At 29.3% G+C, this 25,714-nt stretch overlaps 1 protein-coding gene across 1 annotated transcript; it reads left to right on the forward strand.

Moving 5' to 3' along the window:
- The first annotated feature begins 4,140 nt into the window (after positions 1–4,140).
- Positions 4,141–11,297, forward strand: LOC107068620 (uncharacterized). Its single transcript, XM_015325246.2, is given in 3 exon segments — positions 4,141–4,309; positions 4,777–5,202; positions 5,205–11,297. Coding segments are annotated over 3 exon segments (4,266 nt in total). The 5' UTR covers positions 4,141–4,234; the 3' UTR covers positions 8,970–11,297.
- The last annotated feature ends 14,417 nt before the right edge of the window (positions 11,298–25,714 follow it).

Genomic DNA, 25,714 nt, shown 5'->3' on the forward strand with positions numbered 1-25,714 from the left:
AAAAACAATTTGAGAGCGGCATTCCCGACGCCGATGTCTGCGATGAACGATCTCTGAAAGGAATAAAGCACTTTCACGTAGTCAAAGTCTTTGAATTCAACGATCCATCATCATCCTTTTATTCCCTCTCTCCTCTCTCAAAAATATTTATTAACAAAATTAAAATTATTAATTAAGTAATTATATATTTGATTTTTATATTATTTATAATACATTTTCAATCTTATTTCTTCTTTAAAATTATTTATTTATTTGTGGATACTTATTGCAGTATTATTTACTTTTGTTTATGGTTTAAATATACTTGAAACGTTTATTTATTAATTCGATACAAAATATTTAATTAGTTTTAATTTATTATTATTAAACTTTTAGTTTTGACGAAAGTATCATCGTATGGTATATGACTCCTATATGAATTGCTAGTAAGAAACAAGTGGATCGCTAGTAATAAACAAATTATCACTGGTGACTGACCCGTTCATCTGGTGTTTTCAATACAAAGCAACGCCCGCTGCTGGACGGGGATTTCCCTACAAATTCGATTGGCGCTTCACGTGTCAAACAATATTGATCCAATACAAACATTCCAAGATGTTATAAAAGGAAACTACATTACCAGCCATCGCAAATAAACTACTTTACTTATCAACTGTTACAACTATTTTGAATGAAATGCTTGATCATTTGCAGATTATTCTTAGGCTCATATTAGTCAAGATTATTAATAAAATTACTTATCAGTATGAATTTTGATACTTTTCTATTTTAAAATAATTAAAAGTTGATACGCGAATAGGAACGGATTTGATAATTTGAAAAACTAATTAAATTAGTGTAACATGAAAGCATTTCGAATTACTGTTAATGAGAATACAATGTAATAAAATATATACGGAGAAAGCATTTAATAATAATAGTTATTGAATATTACCAAAAGAAAATTTTTTAAAATATGTTTATTAACAATGCAAGATAATATTTACTTTTAGTAAATTTTGCTTTTTCAGGAGTTACAATGTTCTAGCAACCGTAGGAGTTCCCCTCGGGAACAATTTAAAACTGATTCCTCGTCGAGATATCAGAAAGTTAAGCTAAATCGTGTTAAGTGATTTTAATTACTTAGAGAACTTAGACAGCAAGCTCAGCTGAAGTTTCAACGTCACTCAATGAGGGTGGATACCCCTATTACAGGATACAGAATGCTGTTATCGCTGTAATGCGTTGCTGAATCTTCGTCTCTGTTTTAAAATTACTAAATATCTTAAACTTTCCATCAAAACTAACTAATTATACATCTTTTATTTGTTAATTATCGTCGACAAAATTCATATATTTCAGGAACATATCCCAATTGTTGAAATTATGTTGATTTTGTGAGTGAAGAAGGTATAAGTAAGTTAGCGGAATGTGTGACATCGAAAATTTAGGATGGTCTATTGAAGTTCGGGACTTATTACTTTTAACTTTATATTTTATTTCATGTTCGTGTCATGCATAACAAATTCACACGTGCATATTTGCTGACGACGGGGTCCCCAGCATTTGCGCTTGATAACTTTCCAATGTAACTGACACTTATCTCGCTTCGGAGAAGTCGCGCTTGATAACATTCCAATGTAATTGATACTTGTCTCGCTTCGGAGAAGTCGCGCTTGATAGTAACTAATATCTATTCAGTTCCGAGAATTGTGATGGTCGGCGCATTCTTCTCCTTTGCTGGGTCTCACGGTTCGGGAGTCAGTAGTGGGAGAAGCGTTTAGCGTGAGTGGGAGATACCCCCCACTCTTCCAGGGTAGGCGCTTTTGGAATGATGCGTTCATCCCTATAGTCAGTCTACAAAGTATAATTATTGAGTACGCGTCTAAATCTGTCTAAATTGTCTAAGTTCGCATAAGTTCGTCTAAGTTCGTCTAAATTTGTCTAAGTTCAACTAAATTTGTCTAAGTTTGTTAAGTACAATCTAAATTCGTTTATAATAGTCTACTACATATTCTCTAGTAAATTGTGCAATCTATTATAAGTCTAAATTTATTTTTAAAATATACTTTATTGTGTTCAACCTGGTGTGTGGATTGTGATTTAACCTGTTTACTCCCTTCCAACATCAAGAGTGGTGAACACAAAAGGGATTACAGTTTCTGATCTGTCGGCTCCTGAAACAAGGTATGCGATTAAATTTGGTGGACATCTAGTTTGGGGATTGGTAACATCTAACGTCCGACGCCCGGTATCTGGTATCCGAGAGCCTATCCCGAGTAAAGTTCTGATTGACTGGGCTGACCCGAAACAGGCATAACTTTTTTTTTCTTTCCTCTTTGCCATGTAAACGACTGTAAGGTCGTGACGGTTTGGGGACTTTTTAAATTTTTTTTTACTCCTCGAGTTTTCCCTTTTACGGCACGAGTAAAGACTGGTGAAAGCGGCATCCTGTGACGGACCATTAGTGGACGTAACAGGACAATTAAAACTATTAGTTTAATTACTAGTTATATTTTAAAAATAAATTTAGACCTATAATAGATTACAATAGATTACACAATAAACACGTCGTTTCACAAAAACACAATCGATACAAGTTTAAAATATGTACGAATATACGAAAAATAATATGATACGATATTTAAACAAATTTACTAAGAGAATATGCGGTAGACTATTATAAACGAATTTAGATTGTACTTGACAAATTTGGACATATTTAGTTGAACTTAGACAAATTTAGACGAACTTAGACGAACTTATGCGAACTTAGACAATTTAGACAGATTTAGACGCGTACTCAATAATTATACCTTGTAGACTGACTATATGGATGAACGCATCATTCCAAAAGCGCCTACCCTGGAAGAGGGGGAGGGTATCTCCCACTCACACTAAACGCTTCTCCCACTACTGACTCCCGAACCGTGAGACCCAGCAAAGGAGAAGAATGCGCCGACCATCACAATTCTCGGAACTGAGTAAATATTAGTTACTATCAAGCGCAACTTCTCCGAAGCGAGACAAGTATCAGTTACATTGGAATTTTATCAAGCGCAAATGCTGGGGACCCCGCCGTCAGCAAATATGCACGTGTGAATTTGTTATGCATGACACGAATATGAAATAAAATATAAAGTTAAAAGTAATAAGTCCCGAACTTCAATAGACCGTTTCAAATTGTTCAACAGTTTCAACAGTTAAATAACATATATTTCATTAATACTTTAAAATCAATTATATGTTATTGACCAAAACTAATCAAATATTTTTTATGATCTAAGAACAATAAAAACATATAAATTAAACAATGAAAAATTTAAAAGAGTTCTAAAAAAATAATAAATATTGAAATAGATTTTATTTGCAAACAATAAAGTTATAAATATTTGTAGTTATTTTCTATGAACACATTTGCATGCTTAATTAAAAATTAAAGTTAAATTTTCATCATTACTTATAAGAACATTACGCCTATAGGTATGCAACCCTCTAGAATATAGTAACATTTTCAATGTTACTAGCAAGCGTCATCTACTTTGGACGAAATTTTTTTTCTAGAATGTTCCGCTATTTTATTTTATTGTGATGCAACGATTCCTGCACAAATTAAATATTACGCATTATTTGTCCTTTTCAAAAGGTGAAAATAATTGTTATCTTAATAACAAGAATCGAAAAGAAAATATTACTTGTACACGATATCGGTATGTAAGATTTCTGTCGATAAAAATGTTGCCGACATGGCAGCAATGCAGTTCTTCTTAGTAGGTAGAGGACGCACGTGCTGCTAGAAATTAAGTTTTTTGTTTGGTTAGAAATTTAACGGAAATTGCAGAGATAAAAGGTAATAATTGTTTGTACAATTGTTTAAATGTTTTCTTTAAAGGTGTTTATCAAACTTCAGTGATAGTAGAAGTTTATTTTGTGTACATATGATCATTGATATTATCTAAAAGCAATGTGTCAGTTATACAAATGAAATCTGCAGTTATACATTTTATTTTTCATCATATTTTGATAAAATTATTATATATATTTCTCTAATAATAAATAATAAGTACAAGTAATAAATAATCAATGATATTAGAAATATTGAAAAATATCTTGATACATTGATATAAAAACTTACAGTTTTATTTTCAATTTCTGTTATAGTGTTATTATTAGAGGATTGTTTTTCACGGAAATCGTAAGTTCGTTGAATGTTGAACAAAATCCTTAAGGATTAAATAAAATAGTTCATTTTATTATGGCACGAGCTCATCAATACATAAGACTATTGGATGATACAACTACTGAATTTGATACTCCACAAATTTCTGATGTAAGTAATATTTAACAAAATAGTATAGTTTTTTCTTTATATTATATTACATTATATATTATGCTACTATTTACATTACTGGTCATGTCTTTTTATACACACACACACACAAATTAAGTTTAGTTATCATCATAAAGATAAACACACTACATAAATTAAGTTTAAACACACTAAACAAATTAAGTTTAGTTATTATCATAATGAATGCTACAATGCTACCTTCATATGAATGCTAATAATAATTGGCTTTTTTGAACTGTAAATCTTTCTACTTTTTGGATTAATAGTCACTTTTAAGTTAACATACCTCTTTCAAACTTATTTTTCTTTTGTCTTAAACATATTTAAGTATTGAAACAATCTATGAAAAAAGAATATGCAATTACTTTAACATCATAAAGAATTACTTTAGTTAATGCAAGTGTAGATTGTAGATCTTTAGAATTAACTTTGAACAAACTTTTTAGTCTAATGGAGAAGAAATCATAATCAAACAAGAGCCATGTGACATGAATGATGCAAAGATGAATGACAATTGTGTATTAACTAATACACAGCACAAAGATAACAATCCAACCAAGAGTAATAGTAGTCAGGAAAAAAATGTTCCTTCTACTGTTAAAAATCTCAGTAATGGTGTAATAACTAATCCAAACAAAATAGTATCTATTTCAATGGATAATGCAATAACTACAAATAGTAAGCATATACAGCAAGAGAAACGTTCAGTTATCTTAGATGAAAGTGATCAAAATGTTAATACATTAAAAACACATGATAATATTAAAAAATCTTCTAATAAACTAAAAAGAATTACGTACGGTTACGGCGTAGGATTTATTGTAACATATGTTTATTATCGTTTTCCGGTTGCGCCTCTTTGCTTAGTCATATAGCTTATTACAAAAAAATTCATAAATATTTTTGTAACATTTGTTCTTCCAAATTTTGTTATCACATTAAAGAGCGAAATTTTCAAAAATTGAGGAAAGGTAAATTTTTAGAATGCCATTATTGTTATGCACAGTTTCGTATTAAGTCATGTTTACAAGCTCATGTAGCACATCACCACCACATTAAAGAAATAAATGAGATGAATATTGTAGAAAATGATACATCTATGATTAATCATTCGACTGTTTCACATTCTGTTACCCCAATCAAACATAAAGTAAAACAACAAAAAAGGAACAATAAAATGAAAATAAAAACAGAAAGAACAATTCATGAAAATGTACATAACTCTGAAGAGAGTACGTGTAAATTATTAACAACGATTAAACAAGAGGAAACAGAAAACGATGATCAAGTAGATGAATTATCGATGGGTCAAATAGTTTCAAATGTACCGAAAACTAAAAACAAACCAAAAGAAAATAGAACGCATTTTCAACCATTTGTTCAAATACACGTTAATAAGGATATGATGGAAGCTCTTTTTAGAGCTTCAGATAACAGTGTCCTCAACAAATCATTGCAATATGATAGTAACACTGATAGTAATGTTGATAGTAATAATACTATTACTAATAGTAATACTATTAGTACTACTACTACTACTACTAATAACAGTATTATTAGAAAATCTTATGCATTGCGTTCCTTAAATAATTCGAGGGAAAATAATAATAGCGTAACATCGCATACAGTTGTACAGAAAAATAATCAAAGCGATGATAAATTAAGTATACTTTTAAATACATGTAAAAAATGTATAATTCCTTTGGTAAAATGCGATGATATTGTAAATGTAAACAAACAAACTAAATTGAATTTCAATATTTTACAATCTAATACACTATCGTCTGAGATTTTACAATCACAACATAATCATAAATCTATTAACTTTAAATTAACACCAAGAAAAAGAAAACATACTACGTCTTTTGATCTAAACAATTGTACTCCACAAATGAATCATTCGGAAGATTTAAATGCAATCAATTCCTCTATCGAAAAATCGCCCATAAAAATCACTCGAAAACGAAGTATTTATGGTTCATTACAATTACCTATAAACAATGATAGTATAAATAATAGGAAAAAAAGAAGAACAGAATATACTTGTAAGAAACTTGTTAAACATCGATTGGTAAGTAATAAAAGGATGTTTGGTCAAAAATCGAAAAGATCTCCGAGAAAAAATAATATTAAAAATTCCGAAGTTTCACCGACTGTTAAGAAACTTAATACTAAAATATTAGAAGGCACAAAACTTTCAATTAACAATGTTGAATTAATGGAAGTTAAAGTATCTTTGGTAAAATTACCGGAGATTAAAAACGAAATAATCAAGTCGACAAATATTAGAAACGAAACTTTTCCTTGTCAAATTTGTAATTCATTGTTGTACTCTGAGAAAAATCGGAAAAAACATGTCAAGAAACTTCACACGGCCTATATTTCGAGTATTTGCAAAGCGAAGTATACCTCGAAACGACTTTTATTGAAACATTTTTTAAAAGAACATTGTACGTGGATCAGCAAATGCTGCGTTTGTCAAGAATCCTTTAGCAACCGATTATTACTAAAACAACATTTGCTTTTACATTGTATTAAAATAACTTTATCGAAAAATGATCGTCCTATTTCAAATAAGAATTTTCAATGTAACCGATTGAAAAAAAACAAGTGCAAGCCTACTGCTTTAAAAATAATACTGCGAATGCAAAAGCAAAAGCCATCGAAGAAACATCTAAAGATTAATCGCAATGATAATAATTATGATGTTAATAAACCAACAGAACATCAGGAAATCTATAATAATGGTAAAAATAATAATGGTGAAAATATTAATGGTAAAAATAATAATGGTGAAAATAATAATGGTGAAAATAATAATGGTAAAAATAATAATGAGAAACAAACGGAACATCAGGAGATTGATAACGGTGAAAGTAATCAAGTAAAAACAACAGAACATGAAGAAATTAATAATGATAAGAATAATGAAGAAAAATCATTAAAACTCGAAGATATCTATATTAATAATAATGATAATGACGATAATGACGATAATGACGATGATATAGTAATATTAGAGGATAATTTGAACGCAAATAACGCTGATAATTGTGTTGACTTAATAGAACTATTAGAAAGTGATAATACTGAAGTTCCTTGTTCTAGTAATATGATAGAAAAACCAATACTGGATCCTTCGCAAGTCGTTGACTCAACATTTATCATTTGTAATCCTATCGAGAATACGCAAACAAAACTAACATTAAATATTAGTAATTCGATACAACCGAGTGTTAACGACGATAAAAATGAGTCTATAACAGCTGTAGCAGAAATTACAGCAGAGAAGAAAAAATATCCATGTTCTATTTGTAAACAACAATTTCAAAAGCTTGAAAGTTTACAACAACACAAACGTACGTACGAACCGTCTTCCAGTAATTATTGCTCACAATGTGGAATATTTTTTTCGAGTAAAAGTACATTGAAAAATCACACTGATGCTACTCACAATATAACAATTAATAATTCATATAAAATGCATTGCCAATTTTGTAATCAAGGTTTCCGTACTCAGAACAATCTTCGAATACACGAGTTGCATTATCACGCAATAGCGGTAACTATAAACAATAGAAAAATCACGGATTTCTTGCAAATTTCGAATGGCAAAAATAATCGATCGGCAGAAACTAGTTGCCAGATTTGCGGCCTATATTTTGACACTGTTGAACGTTATCAGTTACATCATACATATTTTTCTAATGATCATATATTTCCCTGTAAAATATGTAACAAATTATTTTACGGATTGTACATGATACACCGTCACAACAAACTTTTTCATCGTTCTGCGGATACTTTGACATTTTGTAAATACAAATGTATACATTGTTACGAAGTATTTGCTTCCGAGTTACAATTTAGAGCTCACATGTTTCACGTGCATCCAAACAAACAATTAAACAAATCACCGTTAAATTCCATAAACTATAATCAAACTGATAAATTTTACGTATGTTTCAAATGTAACATAGCATTTTTTAGTGTTACCGAACTCTTTATACACATTCAAAATTTTTCGAATCACGGCGATTATAAATGTTCCAAATGTTCTCGTCAGTGTTATAACTTGTCGATATTAAACGAACACATGAATTTGACTCATCTCGATAAAAAGTTAACGAAAAAATATATGTGTAATATTTGCGGCGAAGTTTTATTGTCTGAAACTTTTCTCTTGTGTCATCACAAACACGTACACGATGATTTAGAAAATGAACAAATTGTATCCACTGATACTAATCAAAATCCTACAAATGATTTATCTATTGACGAGATTACTGACGACGATGTATTAAAAATCGATAATGAACTAGCATTACTTACAAATCCATCAAATTTTTCTTGTTCGATATGTCCCGTTAAGTTTGACAAGGAAATTCATTTGAAAGAACATTTGATCGAATATTTGGATTACGGCGATTATCAGTGCAACGAGTGTTCGAGGCGATTCGCAAATATTGATTTTTTGAATAAACACGCTGAAAATCATTTGAAACCTGGTATGGCCAAGACTGAATATTATTGCCTTCTTTGCAACGAGGTTTGTAAATCCTCCATGATTCTTGAATCACACGTTGCTCATTTGCATGCACGTATTATTTTTAAAGATCATTCACCGAAAGTTGTTTAAGACTTTTGAAATTTTTTTTTTTTTTTTTTTTTTTTTGTAATTTAACACTAAACCTACCGACACTTAATGTACCGTGTGTTATCAAATGTTTAAAAAGAAAAAAAGAAACATATCCTAATATAGAATGAGATTTTAGTTAATCAAATATTTTCTTTTATTTAGAAATGAATAATAATTGTGCTTTATGCGTTTTTTACCGCATTTTTTTTTACAAATTACAGGAAGTGTGACAGGTTTAGTGTTAAATATTTAAAAAAAAATGTATTTATATATTATATCTATATATATTTTGTCATTATATTAAATTAGATATAAATAATAATAATAAAAATAAAAAAAATTAAAAAAAAAATAATTGTAATTAAAAATTTTTTTTATATCAGATTGAATTCCGTCAAATAAATCTATAAACATTATTTAATTATCCTATTAAATAATATTTTAACAAAATGTCTCTTGTATTCAATGTTACATAGATATTCTAAGTCTCGTGACGAGAATACATACACCCTAACATGATTAACAATAATTCGTTGAGTTGTAAGTTTGTACGATCTTAACCCCTTAAGCAGGAATGATTTTGAAAAAAAAATGGCCAAAGAATCATTTTAATAAAGACATAGTTTAGAACATTGTTTTTACAAAAAAAAAAATTTAAAAAATACAGAAATAATCAATATTTTTATGGTAATTTTGGATTTTGTTTCATATTACAGAGAAGAGCCGAATATTGCAATGTTACATGTACGTCGACTTTGTAATCGTTCTTTTCGAATTACTATTTCGGAAAAAAACATTTTTCAAAAAAAAAAAAAACAATTCTTTTTCTTTGCCTTCACATTCTTATTTTCCATTTTCTATTATATTTAAGTATAAAAAATCATAAAAATATAAAATAATACGCCGCTCGAGTTAACTCGAGCGTGCTGCTTAAGGGGTTAATTAAACATTTTGTTATACTTATATATATATATATATATTCAAATATTATAAGATTAATTTTATAATAGCGAATGAATGAATAGTTAAATTGAATTACCATAAGTTTAACAAATGTTAATTTTGTATAATTTGTGATTAACAACGTTAATGATATTATAATATCTTTGAAAAAAAATGATGGATGTTATGTAAAATATTGAGAAAAAGAAAAAGAAAAAGAAAAAGAAAAGAAAAAGAAAAAGAAAAAGAAAAAAAAAAGAAAAAAAGAAAATCGGGATGTGAAAAGAGAAAAGTAATGAAAAATATTTGAAGGATATAACAGCAAAGTTGATCGTGGTCTTCTTATCTCCACTTTAGATGATGAGAGAGTCTAACTCTTGTAACTGTCCTAAGGTGGTCTCTGATGCCCGGCAGCCATAGAATTTGCGACATATAATGTGAGAGACCTTACATTGATTGCGCCCCGAAGCAAATCGCATTTCGAACCTTTGTCGATTCCACCGGGACAGGGAGGGAACAATGAGCCACGATGTTAAAATTGATGATGTGTGAGTTTGAATGGAATGAGCAAACCGATCAACTCGATAAGACTTCCTAGTTTCATATGTCAAATAACATTCTATGTTAAATTAATCAGTATTTTGTATCAACCTGTCATAATTATTTGTGATTCATTTAATCGTTTGCCTTATCACGAATGATTTCAATTTTTATATCGTACAATTGAATGTATACACGCGGATTATAAGACTTTTTTTTCTTTTATTTTTGTTTTTATTATCCAAAGTATTATTAATTAATAATAATAATTATTAGGTCGACCCGAAAATTTCTTCCTTTTTTTGATAATTAGTTAAACAACCCTAGTAGCACAAAATATTGAATACATGTGTATTTAATAATATTAAATACGCATGTATTCAATATTTTTTAATATTTTGTGCTACTAGGGAATATTGTATGCGTAATTAAGGTTATTTTACTAAATAATATCAATTCTACCCTATTTTAGTTTTTTCTATGCTTTAAATTATTCTACCTCAAAATTATTGAGCCCGTAGAATTACTAAAAAAAAAAAAAAAAGAAAAAGAAGAAACTTTTGGGACGACCTAATATATAGACATAAATAACCGTTGTTATCATGGAATAAAAAGAAGGAATGACATAAATTCTATTTAGTATTTCTTTTTCTATATAGTAATTATACAGTTATGTATTATTATATATAGTATATATATTGTTTGAAACAAGTATTATTTTTTTAGATACTCTTCTAGTTATTAATTATTCGATATTTACGATATATAATTTGTATATATAATTTGATAACTAATACTGTATCAATAGAAATTTAAGTGAATAAATGATTTTTATGTAAAAGAAAATTTAACGTTTGATTTAGAAAATAATATACAAGTCTTTAATAATTTTCTGAATATTATTTAATAGCTGCTAATAATCCTAGTTATCTCTATTATGATCTACGTAATACTGTAAGTACAAATTTTATACATATACATACATATATATTTATTGTATATGTCACTAAGGAAAGCTAGTTGGAAATATTCCATTTCTCTTAGGAATAGGCGCATATCAAAAAACGAGACGCTACGAATGAGGCAGCTGTTACATCTACGGAATAGCAATGTGTAACTTAGAGAAGATAGAAGAAGAGGAAACTTCTCTCTAGCATACTGTAAACTACCTCTTCGTCATTTTATTCCTTTTCCAGTAGCCATATTTTCGGGCAACACTCGAGTTTATTCTTCACATTACGCAGACCTTGCTTTATTGAGGTGCAAAGCAGGTAACCGAGAGAAATCACGATTCATGGCACCTTCTCCACTTTCTTGCTTTCTTTTTTTCTCTTTTTCCATCCTCCCCTTTTCCTTTCCTCCCCACCGATCACACTCGTCTTCCCCTATTTCCTCTTCCATGCCAACCCAAGTTACACTCCCCTAACTTCCGATCTACCACCTATCCTCTTCCGAGTATAACCGTTGTTCCTACCTAAAATGAACTCAGCTAGGTACTTCCTACCTACGATAACAGCACCATCTGCAATAGGTGGAATTTTTTTGTCACCCTGTAGTTCAACGGCCGTTTATCTCTCGCTCGAGACGTCGTTAGCTCTTTCGTGAAAAGAGAAGATGGATGGTAGGTACAAAGGGCACATCGTTCAAAAAACCAGTTTCAACGCGAGAGTTTCCTCCTCCTCCTCCTCCTTCTTCTTCTTTGTTCTTTCATTCTTTTAACACACTTTCTAGTATTCTTGATCTAGTATAGTTTTACGATTGACTTTAAAGACGATTTATTTTGTTTCGAAGTGTCTAGAACGCTCGGCTATTATATGTATGTTATCATCGGCTGTTTACATTTTGTCGTCGACTCGAGAAATACCTGGAAATATACATACACATTCATAATAGCCTGTATATGAGTGTATTGTTTTCTTATTCTTCCCTCTCTCACTCCTTCTGACTCCTTCTCACTCACTCTATAGTATTTCATTATGTCAGATATTTGAATAAAAAGAAAACGTTTACCTCCTAGAGTGTCACCTTTAGAATGAGACATTGTTCTTTCGAATTTAATTTTGTTCATGCGCAGTGATGACTTCTACGATGAAATTTACGTCTAATGGGTATGTATCATATTCTAACGCATTTTACTTATATTTGTTATTTTCAAATGAATATACATTTGTTTAAATATTACATACTTTTAATTAATATACTTTAAATATTAAATTCTTTCGATTTGGTACTGTTTATAATTCTAATTAATACGTAACATGGTTTCTACTTGATTTACTTTGATTAGATGATGCGAATAAACTTAATTTGAATCCTTTCAATATATAGATATATATGTACTAGTATATAGTTACTTGTATATGAGCTAAAAGAGAATCGATTAAAGTAGAGGTTTATCTGTGTAGGTAGATTGTAAACTAAAGATACAATATGCTTGAAGGAATCTTCGAGGGAGGCAATCTCTTCTAAGATCCTTCGTACTAATCAGACCGAGTACTACCAGATAGATATTCCTTAAATTGTTTCGTACGATTAAGTTTAATTTAGCAAAGCTCAAAAAAAAAAAAAAAAAAAGAAAAGAAGACTCGTCACTTAAAAAATCAAAGTCAAAGTATTTAATCTCACATCGAAAATGAAAGTATAATAAATTGGTGCTTGATATCGATTAGAAGAGGATAATTAATAAAAAAAAGAAAAATAAAGTTAAGAATGTGTAGGATTAATAGAAGTGTTCATTGAATTGACCCAAATGAAAAAATCGTTTGTTCGGTTGTCCGGAATATCCAGCTATCTGTTTGAAAATAGAACGATTTTACTGCGGTTCACTCGCATTGTATAAAAGTGATTTAGTTAAACCGAATTAAACCGAACGAAAGAAAATTATATCTGGCTGTAGTAGTTGCAATGAGTTGCATATATGTACCTCCTACTACTCCTGTTAAACCTTTAATTACTTGGGCGGATTTAATTTACATAACGAGTATGTTTAGTTCCTCGTTGGTTAGTAGAGGTATACACACATTATTCTTAATATTATTCATTTCGTCTAACGATTCATTAAAATGACATGCACTTAATTATCTCACTCTCTTTATTTCTTTATTTCTTTAATAAGAGCTTTCGTTAGAATGAGTCAATATAATAAATATTATTTTATCCTTTTCATTAAAAATCAAATTCACTTAAAACATTTTTATTAGAAAATTAGAATTAGAATTAATATAGGTAATTCATGAAACCACCTATTAAAGGATTTACACAAATTTTTTTTTCTGAATTTATTCTCGTGGATGATTTTATGAAATCTGTTTTCAATGAACCATTTCATCACTCGACATATTCCAATGCTTTTATCTACCGTTGAAATTCACCACGACGAGACCGACGCGTGACATTAACCAATGTGCAACCGGAAATATCGTCTAGTGGTGAACCGACATGAGTTCGTTGATAAACTAGGAATTTACTTTCTAATAGTACTTTATCAATAGTCAAAGATGGCGTATGATAACTATTGATGAAACCCAATTTGTTAATTATTATTAATATTATTTAATCAAGTGAATTTTGATTAGAAAATTTTCTAGAAACAAAATAGAAAAAATATTAATTAAATATTAATTAATTTAACATATTTTTGGTTTTACGATTAATTAATATATTTTTATATTTAATTTATTTGAATTTTAATTAGTACGAATTAGTTGTGCATCGATACAATAATTCAAAATAATATTTTTCATCATTTAAATAATAAAACCATTAAATTTTTCATAATATTATCAGAAAGAAATAAATCAAGGATGGATATTAAGAATAAAATACTAGGAAGTATTAAATAGAGATAAAATAGTATATTACTGTGTTTCTATGTGAATAATATATAAATGAAAAAAAATGAAAGCTATTTACAGGATCATTAGCTTACTTTTTAAGTTTCGAAGCTTTCCTCGTTAAATCCTGTCCGCTTAGTATCGTATGTACAAAATGAGAGAGTGAGTTCTTACTGGTTGTAGTAAGAGAGAGAGAGAGAGAGAGAGAGTCGTGGTGGTTTCATCGTGTTGGAATAAAAGCTTTTCGTCGCTGTAGTTTGATACTACTATCCTTAGGGTTCTCAAGGCTTACTAAGTTCTCTCGCTCTCTAACTTCGTCCACGTAGAAACGTTTCTCGAAACTTTAGAATGCCTTGGTGTTTCTCTATTCGTGAATTTCACTATGTGAATAGCAATGTTTTTCCATTCATAATTCATATATCTATTATATACTATTAATATCGAATTAATATTTTATTAAAATATGTATTTATACATTTCTCTTATATTATATCATAATTATAAAAATAATTTGTAATATTTTGAGCTCTTATTTTAATATGTTCTCTGTCAAACTGTATTTGATTAAATGTTGTTATTATGTTATAAGGTATTTAAAATAATATATTATTTATTAATTGTTATATTTTAAAATTATTTATTCGTTTAATAATAATATTATAAGTTGTTTCATTATATATATATATATATATATATATATATATATATATATAATTAATAAATTGTACATTATACAATATTATTATATATAATATTACTATAATACAATATTACTATAATATTACTATTTATAGATAATGTGTATAATAATATATAATGTATTAACTAATAATATATTAATTTTTTTGAAGATAAAATGGGATAAAAATATAATATATAATAATAATAATAAAAAAAAAATAGTAGATATATTTAGGTTTATATATTTGATGATAAAAGTTAGAAGTTTTGTTACCTTCGAACAAACTTACACATCCAATTTCTCTACCGCAAGATCTCTCTCTCTCTCTCTCTCCTTTTTCATCATCTTACAGTCAGTCTCTCTAAGACAGATCAAAGCGCTTTATATTGCTGGAGAACTAGTTTGCAGTAAACATAAAAAGAAAAGTTCGCTTTTCTTCAAGTAGTCGTTATTGGATAAACGTAAACTGCAAGTAAGGATTCGAAAGTTGCCATTTCTTCGAGCAAAAAAAAAAAAAATAAAAGTGTAACTCGAGGCTTGCTTTTTTTCGGTTTCGCAAACTCTGTATTCCTTTTTCGACTTCAACGAAATCCACATCAGTTGTTGAGAGATTCAGGATTGCAAGCACATTACCCAACATAAAAGGGTCCGTAGGTCGCGTAAGACATCGTCAGAAACTCGTTAGCTACCGCCTCGGGTTTTACTGATACCTTCGAGGGATTCGTTATTTCTTTTATCATCAAATCCTTATCGATACCAACTATCGAACACTCTACACGTATATCATCGTCATTAGTTTAAACCGATAATATTATTTTAATATACTTACATTTATCAATTATTATTTTTCATTTATTTTTATAATATTTTATTTGATCAAATGTTGTATCAAATACATGTCATACGTGTCATATATGTATATATGCACATATTTCAACATTACTTATATTCTGTACTTTAAAATATGAATTTTTGTACTTTAGATTTTACAGATCGTATTATTCATACACACACTCTCTCACACACACACACACACACATGTATTACATATACAAATTTCTACATAAGTTACTTTTCATATTCCAAAGTAAAATGTATTTTTTTTTGTACGTAACATTTCGCAGAATAATTTTATTCAATATTTTTAAAATTTAGTTATATATCTTCTTCCTCGTTCTTTTTCTTTTTTGTTTTTATTTTTATTCTTTTTTTTATCGTCTACTATATATTATGAAAGAAGAAGTATCGTTGGTATATTTATATTTTTGATCGACATAGACGAAATAATTTTAACTCGTGTCAAGGCCGAGACGAGAAAAAAGGTGAACGTCGTTTTACAGTAAGAAATGGAGCGAGAAAAATTTGTCGAACGAGAAAACGAAGTAACCTATTGGAGCAATGAGACGAAAGAAAAAGGAAAACTGAACTGGGTGAGTGACCGCATTCCCGTGAAATAAATCACCACTTTTTCCTACGAAACCATTTCTCAAAGTTTCCGTAAAAGGGCCGGAATACAAGCGAGTGACCCATGTCTCGATACAAAACAAAAAGAATAAGAAAAAAAAAGAACAAAACAATATACACACAAAAAAATGGAACAACCCTTTTCTCATGAACTGTTCGAGAACAATTCGAAAATTTGAACATTTGAAATATTTATTTATTAATGTGTTTATACAAAATCTAACTTATTCAATTAATAATGGATTCATTTAACAAGTAATATTATATTTCATTAGAAAATAAAATTAATAATTCTTTTCAAAATTTTTTTATAACTATTAAATAAAAATTATATAAAAATTCTAAAAATATAAATAGATAAAAATTATATAAAAATATATAAAAATTCTATAAATATATTACTATATATAAAATTTATAAATATTACTTTATAAAAATTATATAAAATTATATAAAAATTCTCTAAATATTACTATATATAAAATCTATAAATATTACTATATAAAAATTATATAAAAATATTACTATACAAAAATTATATAAAAATATATAAAAATTGTATATAAAAATAAATAAAAATTCTGTATAAAAAAATACATATAAAAAATATATAAATATTCTATAAATATTATAATACTATATTTACAGACAAATAAGAATTATGAAAAAATTTATAATGAAAAACGGATAGGAATATTATTTCCAATGATTCATTGCATATCGAATATGTTTTCCGTAACTAAAGGATATCGATATATCTATAAATGGTAAATAGATTTAGGATAGAAATGCTTGTGTGTAGTTGGGAACCTTAAATTTAAAGAAGCAATATCAGCAAAATCACTTTTCCAACGTTTACGTATTTACTAGTGGCAGACCAAATAGCGCATTTTCCAAGGTACCTTATATTCTATCTTTTCTCTCTTTCCTAAACCTTTGCTAAGAGAAATGGCCAGAGTTATATCTTGGTCGCAACGTGGATGCGTATGTCTTCTTGAGAATACATACATTCATACATAGAATAGAATATATAAATACATGTGTACATGTATTGTATCGAAGATAAGAAAAGAGTAAGAGAGATAGTAAGGGTAGAAAGGGATGGAGGGTGGAAGGGAGGACTAGTATGAGAGAGAAAAAGAGAATCCTGTCGTCTATACTACGCTTTATTTGTTTGTTTTCGAAGGAGGAACCTCTCACAGAAATATATTTCAATGTCGTTTCTTGTCGTCGAAATGTTGTTACATACGAAAAACCACTCTCCCAGTTCTAACAACACACGTGTGTGTGTGTGTGTGTGCATGTGTGTCTACTCATATTTTGCGTATTTTCAATATCAACGTATTAAAAGACGTGTACCGAAAAACAGGGAGGGGGAGGGGAGTTGGTACCACGGGGAAGTAAAATACTTTTCAAAGTGTAAAACATTTTTCAGTCCTGAGATATGTAAATCGAAAATTGTCGAAATGATTTGCTGTATACTAACTTGAGAAAGAGAGAGAGAGAGAGAGAGAGAGAGAGAGAGAGAGAAAATATTACAAGCTCGTGTGTTAGAATTGAAAATTTTTTTTCTTTTTAGAAATATGAATATATATATATTATGATTTAATATCAGGATACCGAATGTATTTGATTTAGAGTAAATGAAAAAACTTTGTGGAAAATATTTTTCTATTTTTTTAAACGTTGCTATTCGTTTCTTTTTTATTTTTTATTATTTTTCTTTTTTTTTTATAAACATAATATCAACGATCATATATACGAGAAAAATATTAGTTTTCTTTGCAATTTGTTTAGAGGGTTGTATATTTTATATTTTATTAAAAATACAAATCATGAATAATAAAAAAACGTTAAAATTACAATCTAATTTTAAATACTATTACGATAGTAATAAAATTTAAAATGATGTCAATGTAATTTTGTAACTAGTACTTTAACCCAACCCCTATTCAACATATTTTCTCGAGTTGAGTTATGAACCAATATCCTTGAGTGTAAATGGATATTGTAGGTGGTCCTGGTATTAAACGGGGTTTTGTGTTTGGCACGATCTTAATGACTTTTAATCTCTGAGACCAATAGCAATTTTGAGAAACGTTGAAAATTATTGAGAAAGCACCCTCCTACTAAAATGCAATATATGACCCGAGTTTTTTTTTTTTTTTTTTTTTTTAATTATTTTTATATACAATTTTCTTCCTTACATAGTTTTCTCGAAATAAATATTATCCGCGACTTTACTACAAGTAGATTAGAAAATGTAAGCTGGAAAATTTATGAATAGAATGTCATCATACTATTTGATACAATATACGATAAATTGCAGGAGTAATTTTACAGATACATATAATAGTTATAATAATAATAATCATCATCATCATTTATTACTGCAATAGTCTTTTCAACATTACCCACGATTATTTTCTCGAATATTAAACAATTTTGTATGACTCTTGAGTGCATTATTGGATAGAGCAATTTCTAGAAAGGTAATACAGATGGAAGAAAATTTTCATTCGAATTACGATCCAATATCGTCGAGCTGAAGTATTTCTCTCCCTTGTTATCTATGTATGTATGTATATATATATATATATATATGCTTTACCGAGTTTGATATTAAATCTATATAGTGGGTAGTTAAGTATTTATACATGTGTGTAGGATGTTCATAACAAAAAAGAAATATAAAAAAAGAAAAGAATAGATAAAAAGACTCCTTAAATAAATTCGTGCAATTTTCTTTTACATATATATATATATATATATATATATCTTTTATATCATTATTTTATATCAGAGAATAGAAATAATTTCAATATGACATTTATGAGAAAGATAATAGCGTTAAAGTAGAATAATCTTACGTGAATCGTAGTGGAAATCATGATCATCATCATATATACATCTTAAAATTGGTTTTCTTCATCGTAATGTCGATGTTTACTTCAACTCGTTCGTGATATTATTAGTCTCGAATAAAATGGTCGCTTTATTTGCCTTTTCTCCGTGTGGTCTTTAGAAATAGTAGTAGTAGAAACGTGTCGTAACTAAAGCTGTTAAAATATAATGTTGCCTTGGGCTTTAGCTAACGTTCATCTCATCAAACTAACGAATTTTATATCTTTATATCTATGCATCTAGATACTGATTGTTTGCCGAGCTGTAAAACATCCCTCGAGTATATTAAATAAATGCAAGACTATGAAAACACCGTAAATTCGACGATCATCAATTGTACTCACACACACAGTGTTAAGAATAATCCCAACTTGATAGGATGTATATTGTTTATGGTTTGCGTTTATTTCTTTTTTTCCTTTTTTAATATCGAAATTAAATCGTATAAATGTAATACTTACGTAATAATACTTTTTATTCAATATTAAATCGACGATCTTTTAGAAAAATTATTACGTTCAATTTTTCTTTTATTTTTTTTTGTCCATTGTTTGATTAAATACATGTAAATTTTTACATTTTTCTTATAGAAATGATAAAAATTATTCTTCAGAAAATATTGATTCAACGTATCAGTATATTGTTAGTATTACTGTAGTATATTGTTTTTATATCGTGATAAACGTTTAATCGTTTGATTATTTTATTTTATATTGGAATTAATTCATTTTTCACTACGTTTGTTTAATTTCAAATTTAATCGACAAATACGAAAAGAGAGTATTACGATCAACTTATTTTTTTATTGAAAACGTTCAAATTCGATAACGAATTTTAATATTTGACGTATTAAATAAATATTGCCAGGAAGCAATACTAACCAAATCATCCCTCTTTCCCATCCCCTATCATCAACCTTCTATTCATTATTTCAAGCTTATGAACGAAAAAGTTGATACATCGAACTGATTTTTATTATTTGTAAAAAAAAACGTATTTATAATTATTATATTAATATTATTATTCAAAAATTATAATGTTATAATATTATAAATTCTCTTTATTAGGAATATTATATTACGTATAAGAAAATTAATACACATTTTCTTTTTATTTAAATATCTGACATAAAGAAATACTATAGAGAGAGTGAGAGTGAGTGAGAAGGAGTGAGAGAGAGGAGGAATAAGAAAACGAAACACTCGATACACAGGCTATTATGTGAATGTGTATTTATATTTGTAGATATTTCTCGAGTCGACGACAAAACGTAAACAGCCGATAACATACGTATAATAGCCGAGCGTTCGACACTTCGAAAGTCCCCTCTACTAAGGTTACGTAGTAATGTATCTCGTATTCGTCTTCTATCCTTCAACGAGATAACATAAACGAAAACTAGGCGTATTAAATTATTTAATAATTTTATTTCTAACGTTATCATTTTGATTTTAATAATTTAAAAAGTCTTTCACATTGCATAGAATGGTATAAAAACTGGTTCATTTTTTATGTTACTCTTTATTGAGTTTACTGATACAATTATAGTTTTATTTAGACAACTTTAAAGATTTTTAATAAATATTTTTACTAACATTATATACTTGGTATGCAATTTAATAAGCTAATATAAGCTAATATAATTGCATATTTTGATAAATTTTACAAATATTTAATAACTTTAACTTTTAATTATGTCAATTTTCATAGATTATTAAATTATTTCTTTATATTTACCATTGAATATTTTTGATAGAATATTCAATCGTTTTAATGTGTGCTCTGCCTTCAGAAATGATTTACAGGAAATATTGTAATATAATCTTTAGTATATTTTAGCTTTTTCAGACTTTTTATTTAATTTTATTTTATGCATCGTCATCCTAAGGGTAGGATACCCATCCTGCAGTCATCAATCAAGATTAAAAGTTAGTATATTTTCCTATCATACATTTTTATGATAATTTCAATGGGTTTTTCTTACGACGATGATATTAATTGTTCTTTTTCCTTTTTTCTTTTCTGTTTCAGAAAATCATTGCAATCATGCGTGTAGACTCAGTGTTGTTCGTCGCATGTTAAAATTTCGTTTGCTCGGTTAAGAAACTCGCAAGTTTCTTTTATTCAGTTTAAACGTGTGCTCATCGTCATCCTAAGGGTAGGAGACTCATCGTGCATTCATCGTGTATTCATCAAAGTAAGTATATTTTTGTATTAAATAATTCCTCAAAAATTTTATAGCTTTTTTTGTAATATTAATGATATTAATAGTATTGTTTTTTTATTTCTGTTTTAGATTGCAATCGTGCGCGAAACAATGTACGGGAGTGTTTTATCGTTCAAATATAATTAAAATCACGGCGTAGAAGCACGTTCGTTCATTAATTTTTAATTCCGTCGCGTTTCGCGAATTATTTTTAAAAATTATATATATTAAATTAACTGCGACCAATGCAGTTATTGCATTAGAGTTTGTTCGTGTAAAGTTGTATTTTTATCTAAAAATAGTCCTACAGACTGTTCGCGTATTAAAGTCAGTGCATCAGTGAATATTTAAAATTGTTTGTTTTAATTGACTGTGTGCAAAGCAGTCTTTGAATTAGTTGTAGAATCAGTGATCGGACGAGTAATAAATTAAAATCAAACGCGAATTAAAGTCAATGTTGATCGTCACATGTTAAAGTTTCGTTTGCTCTGTTAAGAAACTCGAAAGTTTCTTTTATTCGGTTTAAACGTGTGCTCATCGTCATCCTAAGGGTAGGAGACTCATCGTGCATTCGTCGATAAAGATTTAAAGTGAGTATATTTTGGTAATAAATAATTCCTCAAAAATTTTAATGCTTTTCTGTAATAGTAATGATATTAATAGTATTGTTTTTTATTTCTGTTTCAGATTGCAATCGTGTGCGAAGCAATTGCATTACTACGGGTCAGTGTCTTAGATCGAATGGCCCATGTGAAGTGACCGGGAGTGAAATTTTTATTCTTGCATTTGACTGCGTGCAATGCAGTCTTTGAATTAGTTGTAGAATCAGTGACCGGTCGTATAATAAATTAAAATCATACGCGAATTAAAGTCAGTGTTGTTCGTCGTATAATAAAATTTCGGTTTCGCGATAAGAAACTCATCTATAGTTTCTTATTTTCGTTTATACCGCGTTATTAGATTCACGCGAGGTGCATCGCCATGGTGCAATAGTGCTGCATCTCATTGGAATACATTGTAAATATCTATTTTTATTTACATTTTATTCGATTTTATTTTATATAATTTTGGATAATATTTCAGATAACTTATCGTTTTGTTCTATTTTATTTTACAGATATAACCATGGATTTTCATCCTTTCAAAGATATGGAATGAATTCTCCGATGGATCTTCTTCGAGGAACTCTCTAATCATCAGACTGCAATACTTGCTACGAAGTAGGAGTGTTTTGGAGCCACCGCAGAACTTCTAATGCCAACTGTTCATGTTTCGTATATGCGTTATTTTAATTCTAAAATTTCACATATATGTTATATAATGGTTGGTAACGAGTGAGTCAAAAAATTTAAAGTTCCTTCGGTGTTCAATCATGCCGAGGATGAAAGGTCCTAATCGGCACGAGCTGCTGGTTGTAATTATTTAAATAAATTATTGACGAGCGCATGAGTAATTCCTTTTTAGGAGTTACTTATGAAAATTTTATATTGTATTGTATGTTTTATTATTAGTTCATCAATACCAATTAGTTCCTTAAATGACTATTTTATAAAATATATGTATAAATGCATTTCTGAAGGTACACACATGTTCATACACTAAATATATATAATTATTTTAAAAGTAAAAAAGAAAGAAAAAAGAAAAAAAAAAAGGAAATGAAACACGATTCGGCAGAAAAAGGATGTTCCCAAAGCGTTTAACGAACGTTTTCGTTTGATCGATCCTTCGTTACAGAATGGCATGAAGCTTTCTCTATTTCTCTTTCTCTCTTTCTCTTTCTCTCTTTCTCTTTCTACGAGCCTGAGCCTCGTAGTTTCCGTTTAACTTCAACGATCGACCTATTACTATTCATTCGGAAACGATGATACCGAATCGAGTGAAAGAGGTTCCGCAGTTTGAAACGATTCCGACCTACTAGTCAATCCCTTCGATCGATAGATAAATTCGATTCTTTTTATCTTTCATTCTCTCACTCTTACTATCTTACTCTCTCATTTTCTCTCTTTTTTTCTTTTTTTATTCACATTAATTTTTTTTTTTGGGTGGGGGATTTCATACGATAAAAGATATTTGTTAACTTCATGTATGAAAAATCTCGAATTAATTTATGTCCTATCATAGAATTATATCTTCCACATATTCGAATTTAATCTTCTAATTGAGCTTAAATTTAATTGGACTAGATGTTAAACAAATCTTGAATTTATTTTATTTCTATTATTTTTTAGATACATTTTCTATTATTATTATTATTATTATTATTAGGATAAAATATATTATAACATCTTTCACTGGCAAATCTACTGTCAGAGTTTTCAATCCCTTTAAAAATTCATAACGTCGTGTTAAAGGATTAAAAAAATAAAGAAAGAAAAAAAAATAACCAAGTATAAGGAACTTTAAAAAGATTTCACGAATCCTATTTAACGATAGATCAACGTAAGATAAAAAGAAAGATAAAAGGAAAGGAAAGGTATCTGTAGAAGGAAAGAAGCGTGTTACGTGGTTATAAATTGAGGAAGGTTTGGAAATAGTAAGGTCGAAAAGGGAAATCGATCGATGAGGGGATAAGAGAGAGAAAAAAAGTGTGTGTGTGTGAGAGTGAGAGAGAGAGAGAGAGAGAGAGAGAGAGAGAGAGAGACGGGTTTCGCGAATAACGAGCTCTCGTAGTTCGCGTCGGGATAAGTGCCGGGAATATCGACGAGCCAAGTGACGACGCGCCAAGAGCCGTTCCGTGCGAAAGAACATAATAGGAGGAGGAGAAGGAGGAGGAGGGATGGAGGAAGGAGGGAAAGAGGAAGGAAAGGCTTGGGAGTTGAACGGGGGGTTGTGTAGGTAACAGGGTGAGAAGGGGGTGAGGTGCGGTGACGCGATGCTGAGGGTTGGTTTGTATTCGAGACGACGGTAAAGCTACGGTTCGCGTTATAACCCACTTTGGTGCATGTACGTGGCAGCTTGCCTGTTTTACGCTTCTGGCCACGATACTCACTAGGTACTCCTCCTCCTCCTTCTCCTCTACGTATACACGCTTTACAAAGAAGAAAATACGAGTTGAAATTCACGTGGATAGTACCTTTATTCTTTTCTAACTGAAGAGAAATTAAAGGGGTAAGTTTGAAGTTACTAAGTCGTGACACTACACTTCTTGTTCTCGTTTAGAAGTGGAAGTAAGAGTACAAGAGATAGAGAAAGAGAGAAATAAGGTGAAAGGGTAAGAGAGGGATTCATTAAAATTATATTGGGGCTAGCGAGGATAATGATAGTCTAAAGCTAACACACTCTATACTCATCTCTCCTATCCTTTTTGTTAAACGTATAGAATATTCTCGCTAATGCTACCTAGTTTTAGCTTAGAACATACTTATTGTAGCTAGAAAACTGTTAAAGTTCTGGTCAAGAGAGAACGAGAAAGAAAGAGATGGAAAGAGAGAAATAGGGTTGGAAAAGTTCACCCGGTTGTTTCAAGAGTGTCATCTCCCTTCTGACTATTCGTCACTTTTTATCCTCAAGTATTAATTCTACAACATTCTCTCTCTCTTTCTCCTTCCCTCTCTTACATATAATGAATGTTCCTTTGTACAATTATTTTTCTTTATTTTTAATCTAGATTAATGTTACTTACTTTTTCTCTTTTTCTTCTTCTTCTTTTTATTACTACTCACTAAATTATGGTGTTTTTCTTTTTGTTTTTTTTTTTGTCATCGTAGAAATAGTTTCTACGTTTTCGAATATCCTATGCACAGCAATATTGGGGTGATACTGGCTTGCTCAAGGAAATTGAGAGTAATGCATTTTCACGTTTACAAAATCAGCTCTTTCTTTCTTTGTTTTTTTTTCCTTTTCCCTTTTTTCTTTCTTTCTTTCTTTCATTCTTTCTCCAACCAATGAAGCGAGTACGAAGACGACGAGGGTACGGCGAATTGCAGGTGCGACCTCGTTCTCAAGTTCATTCGTGTGCGTTTCCTTTATGCTCCTTGTGTCTTTTTTTTGCATGTATATCTATACACAGAGTTATTTGTGTGTGTAGAAATATCTATAGCAATGTGTGTTCACGCGTAATACGTGTCGCTTGATCTGGAAAAGTCGTATGTCTTATATACGAGAACGGAAAAGGAAGATATTGCACTTTTGGAAAGATTTAAACTGCAATGGACTGCAGAGACTCGTGGAG

The sequence above is a fragment of the Polistes dominula genome, unplaced genomic scaffold (genome assembly GCF_049000335.1).
Source record: "Polistes dominula isolate Pdom_NZ unplaced genomic scaffold, Pdom_raw_medaka contig_18, whole genome shotgun sequence".
Taxonomy (NCBI): domain Eukaryota; kingdom Metazoa; phylum Arthropoda; class Insecta; order Hymenoptera; family Vespidae; genus Polistes; species Polistes dominula.